Source organism: Calypte anna, chromosome W (assembly GCF_003957555.1).
Source record: "Calypte anna isolate BGI_N300 chromosome W, bCalAnn1_v1.p, whole genome shotgun sequence".
NCBI lineage: Eukaryota > Metazoa > Chordata > Aves > Apodiformes > Trochilidae > Calypte > Calypte anna.
In genome coordinates this window covers 8,154,561-8,170,304 of record NC_044276.1, presented here as the reverse complement: position 1 = coordinate 8,170,304, position 15,744 = coordinate 8,154,561, and the positions used below count along the sequence as shown (strand labels likewise).

Below are 15,744 nucleotides of genomic sequence, written 5' to 3'. Positions count from 1 at the left end.
AAGAGGAATTCCCAAAGGTTTTTGTCATCTAAATCTCCTCTGGATGTGCAGGAGACAAGCAGTGGGGAGAATCAAATGAATGTGGTTAAGGGTGAGGATGGGTGCTCCCTTCTCCATGCTCCTCAGCATCATGGAAGAGATGGGTCAGTGAATCATAAAATCATGAGATATTTTGGGTTGGAAAGGACCTTAAAGTTCATCCAGTTCCAGCCTTTATCCATGGTCAGGGACACCTCCCAGCAGCCCAGGTTGCTCCAAGCCCCATCCAACCTGACCTGAGACACTGCCACGGATGGGGCAGCCACAGCTTCTCTGGGAAACCTGTCACAGGGGCTCAGCACCCTCAAAGTCAAGAATTTCTTCCTCAGATCTCATCTCAATCTCCCCTTTTTCAGCTTAAAACCATTCCCCTTCATCCCATCCCTCCAGGCCCTTACCAAAAGCCCTTCCCTATCTTTCCTGTAGAAGAAAAGCATCTTTGCTTTCCAGTAAAAGTAGCCAGAGCAAAGTGGTAGCAAATTGTGCTCTTTAGATGAGGCTCACCAGGGTAGTGCCAGGTTCCTGCCTTGGTAAAAGCATGTGTCTGACAAGTGATGGTTCTTTAGAATGGAAAAAAACCCCACTGTGTAGAAATTGATTGACAGCCCCCCCCCCCAAAAAGCTGTCACAAGTACAGACCTCTTAGGAAGTGTTCATGTGCCTCATGATAACTCAGAAAATGACTTTTTGGTGAAAAGCAAATGCCATTGGTTTCAGTCTTTGTACTGAGCTGAAAAACTCCAGCTGGTTTGTTCTGATTCACCTTCTTGCCAGCTCTGTAAAACCTCACAACCCAACTTTGGATGTGGTGGAGACACCTAATGAGAAGACCAAAGGAGATTTGCCTTTTTTTCCTCTGTTCCAAGGGAGGACCGGCAGCCCTCTGGGATATCTGGATATCCCAAGGAAAGGAGTCCAGAAGGTTCTTGTGCTGCCTTGTTCAGCTTAGAAAGTTGGAGTGTTAAAATCCTCAGGAGTGCTTTCTCAAAGGCATTAAGAAGGTGAAAAGCTCCACAAATTTATCTTGAGTGTTATAGAGCACTACAAAAGCAGATTTCTTATTTTCTTCCTTTATTACAAGTATTCAATGCCAAAAATATACACACACACAAAAGCCAAGGGCTCAGTCTAAAGAATGATGTCAGACTCAAGGTGTGATGGGATCCAAATCAATTTTCTTTGTCTTTGCTTTTTTCTGTCATGAGCAGCTCTTTATTTTTCTGATTATTTTTTTCTCTTTCTCCCTATCTCTCCTCCCCAAACAGGACCTGAACAAAACCCATATTAAATGAAATTTATACTGAAGTGTTTTTACTTAGAGTAGGAAGTATTGAAAAGGCAAAGTTGACTTCAACCCATAGTGAATTGGGGTGGTTACAATATTTTAATCAAAGAATTGTCATGATTGGAGAAGACCTCTAAGATCACCACATCCAACTGTCAAACAACACTCCCCCTCTATAAAATAAAGAGTTTATTTATCACTATCTGCATCACCATGCCCACTGGAGCATGTCCAATTCTAAAACCTGGGAGACATCTGGGATCCCAGGGAAGTGAAGCTAACTAATTAAGATATCAAATTGTTCAGGAAAAAAAATAGGAACATACTTTTCTTTCTTTCTTTCTTTCTTTCTTTCTTGCTTTCTTGCTTTCTTGCTTTCTTGCTTTCTTGCTTTCTCATCTCATCAAGAGAGATATGAGCTTCTGCTGAACAAAGCTTTGCTGTATTCAGTAAATATAGGTCCATCTGGCTTGTGGAGATGATGTGAAACCAAGGGACAGAGGGTGTGCAGTCTCCAGAAAGCTCAACTATGCAAATAAAATGGCTTTTCTGGGCATCACTGATGGACTTTTTTTACCCAAGAGCGTTTAAAGGATCAAGGAATGAAAAAGGCTTCTCCCATGTCGCAAAAGGTCCACGTGAGGCTGGTTTTGGGCTTGTTCTGATTTTGCTGGTTGGTGCTTTCAGAGAATCACAGAACTGTTGTGGTTGGAGAAGAGCTCTAAGATCACTGTGTCCAACATTCCCCCTGAATAAAATATATTGATCATTATCCATATCACCCACTGGAGCATGTCCTGTAGCGCCTCATCCACATGGCTTTTCAATCCCTCCAGGGATGGGGACTCCACCACCTCCCTGGGCAGCCCATTCTTACACCTGACTGCTCTCTCAGGCAGGAAATTCATCCTCAGAGCTGGGCTAAACCTCCCCTGGTGCAACTTCAGCCCATTGTCTCTGCTCCTGGCATTGTGCACTTGAGAGAAGAGCCCAGCACAACACCTCCCTACAACCTCCTTGAAGGGAGTTGTGCAGAGCAATGAGGTCTCCTCTCAGCCTCCTCTTCTTCAAACTCAACATTCCCAGTTCCCTCAGCTTCTCTTCATAGGATTTGTTTTCCAGACCCTTCCCCAGCTTGGTTGCCCTTCTAACTATCAATATTTCATCATCATCTGGAGTTGTTCCAGCCCCTTGGTGTCTTGTAATAAGGAGCAATCCTTTTTGCTTTGCTCCTGGTGAGAGGATCAAGCTCTGAGACTGATTGCATTGCCTTTCAGTTCAAATTTGGGTTCTTACAAGAGGAACCAGATCTTTTTCCAGATCCAGGCATTCCAGATTTCCTCACTGGTGAGATATTAACCAGCTCATAGCCCCGTTAAGTACTTATTCCCCGTGCAGTCTTTTATTACCTGATTTATTTAATTTTTTACAATGGGAAAGGGCACTCTGACCTTTTGTTCCTTTCTTAAAGGCTCAGGACCTGAATGTCATCGAGGAAGTGATCCGAATGATGTTGGAGATCATCAACTCCTGCTTGACCAACTCTCTCCACCACAACCCCAACCTGGTCTACGCTCTGCTCTACAAGCGGGAACTTTTTGAGCAGTTTCGGACCCACCCTTCCTTCCAGGATGTCATGCAAAATATAGATTTGGTGAGTGAGGCGTTCCTTCAAGAATGCTTACAGATTCTTAGTTCACCTCTTCAGCCTTTGGAGAAGAGGGAAATACTCATCATCTCTAGCAGTTTCTTCTAGGAAGTGTTTTGGATCTAATTTCAATGCTGAAGATGACTTTTTAGATTTAACTTAAATGCCTGAAATAAGGAGGAAGGTGACAAAGATGATCCAGGGGCTGGAGCAGCTCTGCTGTGAGGAGAGGCTGAGGGAGCTGGGATTGTTCAGCCTGGAGAAGAGAAGACTCCATGGGAACCTCAGAGCTGCCTTCCAATTCCTGAAGGGAACCTCCAGGAAGGCTGCAGAGGGACTTTTCCCAAGAGTGTCCAGCAAGAGGAGAAGGGGAAATGGTTTGAAACTGCAGGAGAAGAGGTTCAGGCTGGATCTGAGGAAGAAGTTCTTCAGCAGGAGGGTGCTGAGGCTCTGGAACAGATTGCCCAGAGAAGCTGTGGCTGCCCCCTCCCTGGAGGTGTTCAAGGCCAGGTTGGATGAGGCTTGGAGCATCCTTGTCTGGATGAGAGGTATCCCTGCCCATGGCAGGGAGCTTGGAGGAGATGAGCTCTGAGCTCCCCATCTCAACCATTCTGTGAGAACACTGAGTTCAAATGTTATCATGTTGTCATTTCCTGGGCTTTTCACTGTGACTTCTTCTGGGTAACATCTTGAACTCAGCAGAGCCAAGGGTGTTTGGGAATTCCCACCCTGTTCCCCAGCTCTCATTCCCCTGAAGAAGGACAACATCAAATTCTCTTCACTACTCCCAGTTAGAAACCTCTTTTTTGGGGGGGACTGAGCAGCTTTCCTCCTCTTTTTCTTTACTCAGACTCCCATCAGCAGCCTATTAATGAATGGGGGGGGATTTTTAAAAAACAGTGAAGAGCAAATATTCAGCTGCCTTATTCCCTGGGCTGCATCTGAACGTGTGGTGCTTTCAGCTGCAAAATCTCTCTCCACAGAGAGAGATAAATAGATATTTGGATAAACAGACATTTTACAGGAAAACAGAAGGAACTAGAGGTAGATGAGAGGTGAATTTCAAGGCCAGGTTGGATGGGGCCTTGAGTGACTTGATCCAGTGGGAGGTGTCCCTGCCTAAGGAGATGGGGTGGTTCTTGGTGACCTTTAAGGTCCCTTCCAACCCAAACCATTCTGTGATTCCAGGATTCTGTGAGATACTGCTGTGGCTCACTGTGGAGGATGATTTGGGAAACTAAATTTGGAAATTAAAGTGTGTTCTTTAATTACTGCTGATAGTGGCTTTAATGCTCATAGTGAGAACCTGAGTAATGATTCCTGCACAGAAAAAAAAACAGATTTTAAGTACAAGAAATATTTCTCTGTCATATACTTGGTGTTTGCAGAGCTTGGGCAATGATGGAAGTCAACTTGTGTGACCAGTGGGTGTGGAATACTGGAAGGGGAAGCTGGACTGGGTGCTGAATTTCTTGCTGCAGTGAATAATAGCACATTTATTGCATGCAATGGAAAATCTGCTGAGGGTTCTGTTTTCCTCTGCTTTTATTATAAAATATAACAGTATGTGAACAGATTCCTGTAGTGTAACAAGGCAACCAGGTGCCCCTAATTGCCAGGGAGTGGGCGTGAGCTTGTGTTAAGCCCACCTGTGCCTAATTAGGGTGGGCCCCCACTGGGCATGAGCAGGACCAGGGGGCCAATAAAAGGTGAGTCCTGAAGCACAAGAAGGACATTGAGAGGTTGGAGTGTGGCCAGAGAAAGGAAGGGAGCTGGGGAAGGGTCTGTAGAGACCAGAAAAGTCCAGATCCTGGAGCAAAGGAGGCTGAGGAAAGACCTTCTGGCTCTCTGCAACCCCCTGAGAGGAGGTTGGAGCCAGGGGGGGTCGGGCTCTGCTCCCAAGGAACAAAGGATGGGAGAAGAGGAATTGGGCTGGAGGTTTAGATTGGAGCTTGGGAACAATTTCTCCCTGGAAAGGGTTGTCAGGGCCTGGTCCAAGCTGCCCAGGGCAGGGCTGGAGTCCCCATCATTCCTGGAGGGATTTCAAAGCCCTGGAGATGTGGTGCTGAGGGACATGGTTTGGTGGCAGTGCTGTGTAAAGGGTTGGATTTGATGATCTTCAGGGTCTTTTCCAAGCAAAACAATTCTGCAATTCCTTAAAGAGGTTCAAAAGGAGCTAAGCATCCCCAGCTCAAGCTGTAGTAGAAAACAACCTTTTTCCCAGGGAGCAAAATTCACTGTTTTCCAACCAAAACAGTTCTATGATGTAATGCTGGATGGTTTGGGATCTAAAGCACTAAGCAAAAGCCTCTTCACATTTCTCCTCTGTATAACTCATATTTTTTTTTTTTTCCTCCCCTTTTTTCCCTTATTTCCTTGGGGCTCTTAGTGGGTACCTGAGTATCTCTTTGGGGTACTCTACTATCAAGGATTAACTCTATACTGTCTCAAGTAGTAAAGCAAATAATGCTTGGAGCTAAGTATTACTATTCAAGTAGATATTTTTCATTTCAGTCTTCAACTGCACACCAAAAATAACCATCCCCAGCCTTGGGAAATGCTGACATAGCTTGAAAACATTGAAGGCCTCTCACACTTTTGTTCTTTGTGAAATCCAACTCAACCTTCACCACACAAACATAAAAATCTTTTCAAAACACATTAAGATGGGAGGCGAAATAGGAAACACCAGAATTCAGGTAGGATTTGTCAGCCTCACTCAGTTTTTTTATGCTGGTGGGGTATGAGAGGATTTGGATTTAATCTGAATATTCCATTTTGCTCCCCTTGTGGCTTAGCAGAACCTGAGCTATCCCAGCAGCTCTGGTGGGATGCATTCTCCACCTGAGCCTGCCCTGGGCAGGGATAGGATTCACCAACCCATTCTTGACAGCTGGGGAATGTTGAAATGCAAGGAGGTGTTTTCTTGGCTTTGGTTGGTTTTTTCTTTCAAAGTTTGTGGGCAACTTTCTCATTCTTCTCTGAGCTGGGAATCCTCCACCAGCAATTTGTCCCAGACTCCATGCCAAACCCAGGGAGCCCCACATGGAGTCCTCACACTTTTTGCACAAGCTGTTTCTTGCCTTTTTCTTCTGTAATTTCTGGTTCCTCTCTTTGCTTATGAACTCAGCACATCTTCCTACTCTTGCTCTCTTGCTTGGTTGTTTTTTGTTTCCCCCCCCCCAAGGATCAGATCACAGCACTGCAGCAGGGCCTTATCTGGAAGAATGTAAAACCTCCCCGCAACATCTGCCAGAGGCAGGGAAATTTCTTCTCTCTATTCAAGCATGAAGATAATCATGGACAGGACAGAAGGTGAAACCTGAATTTTTTTCTTGCCTGATTGCCACATTTCTGTTCTTTCAAACAGAACCAACCCAAAAAACCCAAACCACAACCCCAATAAAGCAACTTCCAACAAGTGTCATCTGTTTCAGTTTCTAGAGAAAATTACTCTGCTGTCCATCAAACCTACTTGCTCAAAAGCAAGGACTGAGGTTTTGGGGGGAATCACAAGAGAGGAACAACAAATTGGAATCTCAGAGTAATGGAACCATCAGCTGGCTTTGTTTTATGAAGAGCAACTGAGCTGGGAGGCATAATTAGGGTAATGGTTTCTGGCTCCAGCTTGGGTCTCATTGCAGAAGAGAGCTCTGCAAAGATTGTGTACTCTAATCCAATTTTCCTGCTCTTTTCCTTAAAAGAATTCACAGGGATCAATCCATGTGTTGGAAGCTGTGATTCAGATCCAAGTGGGCATTGCAGCTTTTCAGAGGAGAGCATCTCTGAAACCCAGGAGATGTTGGGGAACTTGTGTGTGATTCCAGCCAAGGGGTAGCCCTTTGCTGACTTGGGCTCCCCCACAAAAAACCTCTTGAAGTTGGTGTTGAAACTTTGCCCTGCACCCTTCTGGAGTTGTTTGGAGTTGTCAGCCCAGCCTGACTGCTGAGTTTCTCTGGGATGGGGCTTTGGAAACTGCTCTTTTGGGGATGAAAGGAGCTGGAGAACTGGAGTTCTGATGTCCCACATGGGGAAGTGCTGATGGGATGTCTGTGAGCTACTGAGCTTGGAGAGGGATAAAAGTTAAAGCCTGACCTAAGTGTGTCCTAGCTAACAAGGACCAGCTGGGTGACAGAAAAGGAAAATCTGGTGAAAAGCAGCTTGGCCTCACCAGGGAGGTACAAGGAGGATGGTAACAGGGAGAGGGAACATGCAGGTGCTTGGGTTCTTTGATGGAAAAGGTAAATAGGGCATTTTGGGTGGTTGATTTGAGGAGGAGCTTTGTGGACTGTTTTATCCCCCCTCCTCCAATTCCGTTGGCTTTGAAGGCTACAACCCTCCCAGGAAGCTGTGTAGACAGCTCCTCTCCATAGCTGTATGGAGATAATAGTTGGAGATAATAGTTGTCTTAAAGCCTTCTAAGTGGCATTAAAACTACCAGAATTTCACTTTTATGCTTGAAAAGGAAATTTTGAGCCCCAACTCTTAATAAGCGGGCTGGAAGACCTTGACAGTGCTGAGGTGGATGGATAGAAACATTAGCAGAGGTCAGAGTGTAATAAATAATAATAATAATTTAAAAAGACATGTAATATTTAATAATAAATAAATAATGAGTGTAATTTTAAAAATTCAGATGTGTGTTTAAAATTGTCAGATGTCCCCACGGCTGCGACACAAGCAACATCTTTATTCTTTTTAGAAGTACATTCATCATTTTTAGATCCATTCATCCAAGGTGACAGCTTTGGGTGTAAATTGACACAAAGATCTCCTTTTTATTTGCTTGTTTTGTTTTTTTTTCCTCTTTATTTATGGGCTTTGCTTTTTCTTCCCAGGTGATCAGCTTTTTCAGCAGCCGATTAGAGCAAGCTGGAGCTGAGCTCTCAGTGGAGAGAGTTCTGGAAATCATCAAGCAAGGAGCTGTTGCATTGCCCAAAGACAGGCTAAGAGTAAGTACTCAAGACCTCCTTGATTTAATCACCCTGTTGCAATCAGTTACATAAATATCTTTTATATCTGTAATGTCCAAGCCTCCTTCCTCTCATCAATAGCAGCTGATAAGGGAGGAGGTTGTGGATTGCCAGGGGGGTGTGATTTCATTGAAATCCCTAATTTGTGCTAAGTGTTTGGGGGAGTTTTCTTGGTGAGTTACTCAGATGAAGCATGTGGAGGAATGAAAATTTGCTGAGGGTAAGGTTTTCTTCATTGTATTTGGGAAGTGGAGTCTCACCTCTCACTTCCCCATCAGTTACTTAGTCAAGTTGTATCCAAACTTTGATTTATTTATTATTTTTTTTTAATTAACTCACTCTTCTTCCTCCATCTGGCTCTCTATAAAACACTGCAAAGATAAATTTCTGGGGCTTTCATAAACAATAAACCACCTTTCTGAAAATCAGTTTAAGACCTCAAAAGCCTGGTCAACATGATGGTGAATCTTCTATAGAACCCCAAGCAGAACCTTCCCTTCTCCTTTGAACATCTCTCTGATTTTGCAAGGGTTTTACCACCTTGGAGAGGTTTTGGGTGACTAAAATCCATGAATGTTTAAATACTTCAGGGCTGAAATCAGTGTAAATAACTGGGAGTTGGGTGTGTTGGCTGAACACAGAATGAAGTTTGCTTCTGTTACACAGAGTGTATTTGAAATACTCTCTGCCCTACCCCAGGACCATCTTTGTTTCTGCTCCATGGTAAGAGAACCAGAGTGGCATCTCAAGACCTGTTTCTTTTGGGACAGCTTTAGGAAAATATAATTTGCTGAGGCACACTGACAGCTGGAGATTTATTTTAAAAAATAATGGTAATTTTAAAACCCCCAGTGGGAGTTGTCTAGCTGGCTGCCTACACTCACATCTTTCCCTGTATCCCTGAGATGGTACTTATTTAGTCACTTGGACTGAATTACTTCAGGTGAGAGTGGTCAAGAGACCCAAATCCTCAGCTGGTGGACAGGACTAGCTTAAGTAACTCCAGAGGAATTGTTGGATGCAAATCCAGCCCTTCAGGTTCTATCCTTGCTGTGCTGTGATGCTGTGAACACAGAGAAACACTGGACCTTTTGCTTTTCCTATGTCAGTTTATTCTTACCTGCAGATAAATCAGAACTCTGACTTTAAGAGGCTGCAGAGATTCCATCCTGGCATAGAACCATCCCTGAATAAATTTGCTGCTTAGAAAAAAAGAAGGGTTTAGCAGTTAGTGAGCCAGATGACCTACAGGGTGGGCCATGATGCTTCTGGAGGGAATTCTCCTCATGTTTAAGTTTTTGGGCATTAATGATATCCAGCACTGAAAGTGTTGGGTTTATGTTGCCACTTGAATCAACAAATGAAAATTTTTGGACCAGTGGCAAGCTCTGGAAGTCTTCACCAAGGTGTTGAGTGGAAAGATGCTTGGAGCATTGACTTTTCCTCTGAAGGACTTGAGTTTGGGGACAGAGTAACCAAGTGAACAGTCTGGCACAGAATTCTTTTGCATTAGCACTGAGACCTGCTGGGATTTGTTATTTTTTATCCAAATCCTCTTGCTGAACAGCAGCTTGTCCAGAGCAGGTTAGTCCTACGTGGAGAAAAGTTGGTGACACTTCTTATCTGTAATGTCCTGCATTAATCTGTAAAATCTGTAACTGCATGCAAGGTAATCATAGAATCACTGAATGGTTTGGCTGGGAAGGGACCTTTCAAGGCCATCCAGTCCAACCTCAGGGATATCTGCAACTGGATCAGGTTACTCAGAGCCCCATCCAACCTGACCTGGAATGGTTCCAGGGATGGTGCATTTCCCACCTCTCTGGGAAACCTGGGCCAGGGTCTCGCCACCCTCATAATGAATAATTTCTTCCATCTGTCTAGTCTGAATTTCCCCTTTTTTTGTTTTATAAACCATCAGCCCTTGTCCTATCACTCCAGGCCCTGCTAGAAAGTCTGTCCCCATCTTTCTTACATGGGACAGAAGTACTGAAAGGTCACAATAAGATCTCCTTACAGATCTTCTCCAGGCTGAACAACCCCAACTCTCTCAGCCTGGCTCCAGAGCTGCTCCAGCCCTCCCAGCATCTCCAGGGCCTCCTCTGGACTCACTCCAACAGCTCCATCTCCTTCTGGTGTTGGGGACCCCAGAACTGGACCCAGCACCCCAGGGGGGTCTCCCCAGAGTGGAACAGAGGGGATCAGTCCCCTCCTTGACCCTGCTGGGGATGCAGCCTAGGACAGGGGTGGTTTCTGGGCTGACAGCTCATGTTGAGCTTCTCCTCACCCAACACCCCCAAGTCCTTCTCCTCGGGGCTGCTCCCAATCCATTCTCCATCCAACCTGGATTTGTGCTTGGAATTGCCCAGACTCAGGTGCCAGACCTTGCCCTTGGTCTTTTTGAACCTCATAGCATGAGCCCACCTCTCCACCCTGTCAGAGCCCCTCTGGAGGGCCCTCCCTTCCCTCCCAACATGTTGACCACACCGCACAGCTTGGTGGCAGCAGCAAAATTCTTCAGGGTGTGTGAGATACTCCTGGGGCCTGCACGTTTATCCGGTGCTCAAAGTCTGCCTCTTAAGACCCTCTAGGTCTTCTCCCCAAGCAGCTGAGCTCTCTCCTGCTGCAATTGTGCAGTATTATGTTGAAAAGGGAATGGAGAAATGAGTTGAATCACTTGAATCCCTTCAGTCTGCCCAAGGATGGGTCACAGGGGGAGGTTTTCAGCCCTAACGTGTGTTTTGATGCAACCAATGGTTGTAACCTCCTCTGTGTCTGACATTAAATAAGCATCTGGTAATTATTAGCTCTGGAAGTGGCTCTCCATGAATTACCAGCAGTAGCAATTCACTTCAATTCAGTGCTGCTCAGACCAAGAGCCTGTAAACAGAATTTTTGTGTGCTGTTCTAGCAGAACTCTTCCTTCCCCACCCCCCTTTTTTTTTTTTTTTTTTTTTTTTAATGAAGAGTGGGTCACTGTGAAAATATTTAGAGCTCCCTCAGCTCATTTAGCTTTCGACCCTTGATCTGTAAACAAAAAGTTGCTGGAAACAGCTCATCTGCAACCTATGAGAGCACTGTGTGGGTCTTCCCATAGAATCCCAGACTGGTTTGTGTTGGAAGAGACCTCAAAGTTCATCTATTTCCAACCCCTTTCCATGAGCAGGGATACCTCCCACCAGCCCAGGTTGCTTCAAGCCCCATCCAACCTGACCTGAGACACTGCCAGGGATGGGGCAGCCACAGCTTCTCTGGGAAACCTGGCACAGGGGCTCAGCACCCTCAAATTCAAGAATTTCTTCCTAAGATCTCACCTCAATCTCTGTTTTTTCAGTTTGAAACCATTCCCCTGTCACAGGTTGTCATTCTGAAATGTGTGAAAGTCACTTCTGAGGCTTCTGAAATTCCAGGGTGTCCAAGCCCTTATTTGAAGGTTCTGCTGAAGCATCATCAACTTAATTGTGAGTTCTTCACTTCACATGGACATGAAGATAGGACAAGGGGGAAGGGAATCAAGCTGCAACCTATGAGAGCACCGTGTGGGTCTTCCCATAGAATCCCAGACTGGTTTGGATTGTAAGTAACCTTCAAGCTCATCCAATTCCAACCCCTTTCCATGGGCAGGGACACCTCCCACCAGCCCAGGTTGCTCCAAGCCCCATCCAACCTGATCTGAGACACTGCCAGGGATGGGACAACTTCTCTGGGCAGCTGAGGCTGTGTTGGGGTTGCAAGAGCTGATGCCATGGAGGGTCCCTGTTGACAATGTGTGTCCTGAAAAGCTGAGCTGTTAAAGAAAAAGAAAAGTAGGGAACTTGGCCATAACAGCGTCATGAACATCAGGTGCTTGCAGAGCTGTGTCTTAATTTCAAGATATTACAAGTTCAGCATAACCTTGCTTTTAAAAACCAAGTGGTTTAGTAGGATAAATATGTTTTTCCTTTGAAACCCCAGACATTTTCAAATGGAGGAGAATCTCAGAGTGTTGCTCCTTTCTGTTTTTAACCAGGGAAGCTAGAAGATTGCACTCTTGGTGATCCCTCATGTCTGTCAGTGGAGAAACTCTTGATGGTCAAGGCCAAAGTGGGACTGACACTCCAGTCCATGCATGCTTGAATCATCAGTGACCTTGGCATGATCCCAAAAAGACCATGATAATCATCAGGGGAAGCCCCAACCTGTTTGATCCAGTTTCTTTCTTCAACCCTTGCATAAGATCTTCATTTTCTGTCAATACCCCCAAGAGAAATGACTGCAAATAGACAAGTTTGGAGTAACAGTACTCAGAACAATTGTAAAAATGGAAATACAACACAGGGCAACCTTACACCTAGGGTTTTCAGCAGCAGTGGTGAGGCTTCTGTTGGCTTCAGGGTTTTGGTGGCCTGAGTGGGTTTTAAATGGAAGATTTGATGTCTTTTTATTTTCATCTCCATTACATCCTCCTCAGAGTTTGATGGTAATTCTCTGGGTAGTGAAAAAGATAAAAGATCCTGACAGGATTAACTCCTGTAAGGAGAGCGGATCAGGCCAAGCTGTTTGTATGAATTTACTGTATGTAGAATTAAAACTTGTAATATATGTTAATGAATTTGTATTCATAACTAGTAGAATTCAGGGTTAAACTGAGAAAGAAGTGAACAAAGCGGCTGAGACATGTCAAGACCCTAACGGGATTAACTTCTGTCTTGGAGATAATTAGGAGTGTAAGTCTTGGCACTGCCAAGGCTAACTAGGCACTGGGGGAGTGCAAACACCTGCACGGAAGACAGGATGAGGCTGAGGCTGCCATAACCAGCAGATAAGGGGAAGATAATTGCAAGGGTTCAATTATCCTCTGTAACAAGAGGATGAAGTCATCGAAAGCAAGAAAGGTAAAAAGTTCAACCCTGAGGAAGAATTCGTTACTTCATCTGAAGACCCCCAAAGACCCCGAGACATATCCCCAAAAAGACAACTCCGCCCAGACTCTGCTTGTTATGAATATGTATGTAAGGATGATGTAACCTCCCCTTTTAATGTATAAATATCCTAACCCTTTCCCTTAACCCTTGGAACTCTTTGTCCAGCGTGAGCTGGGAGTTCCCCAGATCCGAAAATAAATACCTTTGCTGTTTAAAGGCTCAAGACTTTGTCTCTAATCAGTTTTGCTGGCCTTTTTCAGCTTCAGTAGGTGACTGGAATCCAGAGAAGCCAATTGCATCTTGAGATAAAGGAATACAGCAAGGGCTGAGGGCTGCACAGGAGGGCAAGAAAGCCATGGAGGTGCCGGAGTGTGTCCAGAGAAGGGCCAGGAGGATGCTCAGAGGGCTGGAGCACTTCTGTGAAGACGCTGACAGAGCTGGGGTTATTCAGTCTGGAGAGGAGAAGGCTCCAAGGAAACTTCTTGTGGACTTCCAGTGTCTGAAGGGGCTACAAGAAAGCTGGGGAAGGATTTTTTAGGATGTCAGGGAGTGATAGGACCAAGGGAATGGATTCAAACTAGAGGAGGGGAGATTTAGATTGGAAGTTAGGAAGAAATTCTTCACCATGAGGGTGGTGAGACCCTGGCACAGGTTGCCCAGAGAGGTGGTCGAAGCCCCATGCCTTGAAGTTTTTAAGTCCAGGCTGGATGGGGCTTGGAGCAACCTGGGCTGGTGGGAGGTGTCCCTGCCCATGGAAAGGGTTTGGGAATGGATGATTTTTGATGTCCCAACCCTGAGAATTCTCTGATTGCATGACAAGATAGCTGGGGAGTATGGTGCTGAGGGTGAGTGACTTGAGTAACAGTGATCCCTTGGTTCAGGAATGAGATGCATTGGCCAAGGTGAAGATGAAGGGTGGGCTAGCACAGGACACTCCTATTCCCAAGCTGTTGTCTACATGGAGACTAATATTTACATGGAGGCTTAATATCTGTCCTCTCCACCCTTGAAAACTCTTCCAGTTACCTTCTGGAAGCTGCACTCTGGATTCAGTCACTTCATTCCAGTGTAATTGCTTTCTCTGCAAAGCTGAACAATTACACTGGAATGAAATCACCTTCTTCTGGAGTTACCCAGCTGCTTCCAAACAGCTCTTCAAAAATATTTTATGCAGGTCAGCCTTCTGCAGAAGTCTGGAGAGTGTTTCATTTCTGCAAAACCAGCTTCGAGAATGAACTGAAAAGTTCAGCTGACAAAGTCCTCTCCACCCAACCAGGAAAAATTGAATAATAACACTTGAGTTGTAGAAATGCAAATATAATAATATTATAGAGTCATAGAGTGGTTTGGGTTGGAAGAGACATGAAAAATTGCCAAGTTTCAACCCTGTGCCATGAGCAGGGACACCTCCCAGCAGCCCAGGTTGCTCCAAGCCCCATCCAACCTGACCTGAGACACTGCCAGGGATGGGGCAGCCTCAGCTTCTCTGGGAAACCTGGCACAGGGGCTCAGCACCCTCAAATCAAAGAATTTCTTCCTAATATCTAACCTAAATCTCTCCTTTTTCAGTTTAAAACCATTCCCCCTCATCCCATCCCTCCCTGCCCTTGTCCAGAGTCCCTCCCCAGCTTTCCTGGAAGATGCTCTAAGGTAACCCTGGAACTTTTTCTCTTCTCCAAGCTCCACAACCCCAACTCCTTCAGCCTGGCTCCATAGGAGAGGACTTGATTAATACAAAAATACACATTGTTAATGATTTGGAGATTAATTCTTCAAAAGAAATAGAAAAGGGAACAGAAAGCCCTCCAGAAGGAGGAGGATCCGCCCTGCACGAATTTCAGTGTTCCTCAGGGGGTTTCTCCTGTGGTTGTCATCACCTGGGCTTGGTCCCCTCTCAACCAGAACTGCAGTTCCAGCCCTGGACCCCATTGAATGTCTCAGCCTTGCCTATGGCAGCTTGTGGGTTGTAATTAACTGTTTCCCATTAAGCCAGCAGATGGGAATTCATGCAGTTACATGCACAGGTTTTAGAAGAAGGTCAAACAGTGTACTGTAACAACAGCTATTAAGGTGATGGTAGTTGGGTTGGTTAGGTTTTTTTTTTTTCCCTTTCTGACCCAGGATTAAGCCAACTGTGGATGTTGTGAAGTTAAAAATTCCTTTGAAGTTGAGCAGGAGCTGAGCTGGAGTCTGGGTAGGAGAGGGGAAGCTTATCAGGATTTTCAAATGCAGCACGTGGCCAGGAGATAATAAAGTGGTTTGGTCATGTTTGTGATTAACACACACACCAAAAAAATTCCAGAGTGAGGTGAAAGCTGATGGAGAAGTAGCCTGAGGAAGAAGCAGGAAGAGGAGCAGAGAATTTGCTCTTAGGGGTTTGGTTGGCATCTGATAATAAAAAATAGGAAGGAATGATGAAGGGAAGGATAACAAATGATGAGGAAGAAGCACCAGTGGTCCTCTGGGTGGGGCTGGTTTCCTCTTAACTAATGATTAACATTTGCTTTTTCTCCTGAAACAGAGCAACAAGTACAAAATGGATGTTAATAAGGTTAACAAAAGGTATTTAAATATGAGCCTGAAGAAATAAACCTGTAGTTCTTTCTGCAGCCTGTAGGGACCAGAAAGATATTTTTGGAATTGACCCAAGGGATGTCCATTGCAATTAACTTCTCCTTCCTTGGATCAGTAAAGTCTGGTTGTGCCTCTACTGGTGGTATGAGAGGAGGAGCCTTTCAGCATCTTGGTTTCCTGACCAGTAAAAGATGCCCCAACCAGTTCTTAACCCAGGAGGAGAGTGGTTTGCAGGGCTGAGCAGGATCCAGTGCTGTCAGGAATGTTGTTTTGGAGGAGAGAAAAAGTGGGAAATGGCATTTTCCTCCTGTCCCCCAGGAT

At 45.1% G+C, this 15,744-nt stretch overlaps 1 protein-coding gene across 1 annotated transcript in view; it reads left to right on the top strand.

Annotated features, from left to right (window-relative positions):
• Nucleotides 1-12,061, top strand: part of LOC115600088 (dymeclin-like) — a 134,226-nt gene extending 122,165 nt beyond the window's left edge. The window contains exons 14-17 of the mRNA XM_030468316.1: nucleotides 2,796-2,978; nucleotides 7,811-7,924; nucleotides 11,280-11,406; nucleotides 11,955-12,061. Coding sequence (XP_030324176.1) covers nucleotides 2,796-2,978; nucleotides 7,811-7,924; nucleotides 11,280-11,406; nucleotides 11,955-12,061 — 531 coding nt within the window. The remainder of the gene's footprint in view (nucleotides 1-2,795; nucleotides 2,979-7,810; nucleotides 7,925-11,279; nucleotides 11,407-11,954) is intronic.
• Nucleotides 12,062-15,744: the final 3,683 nt, after the last annotated feature.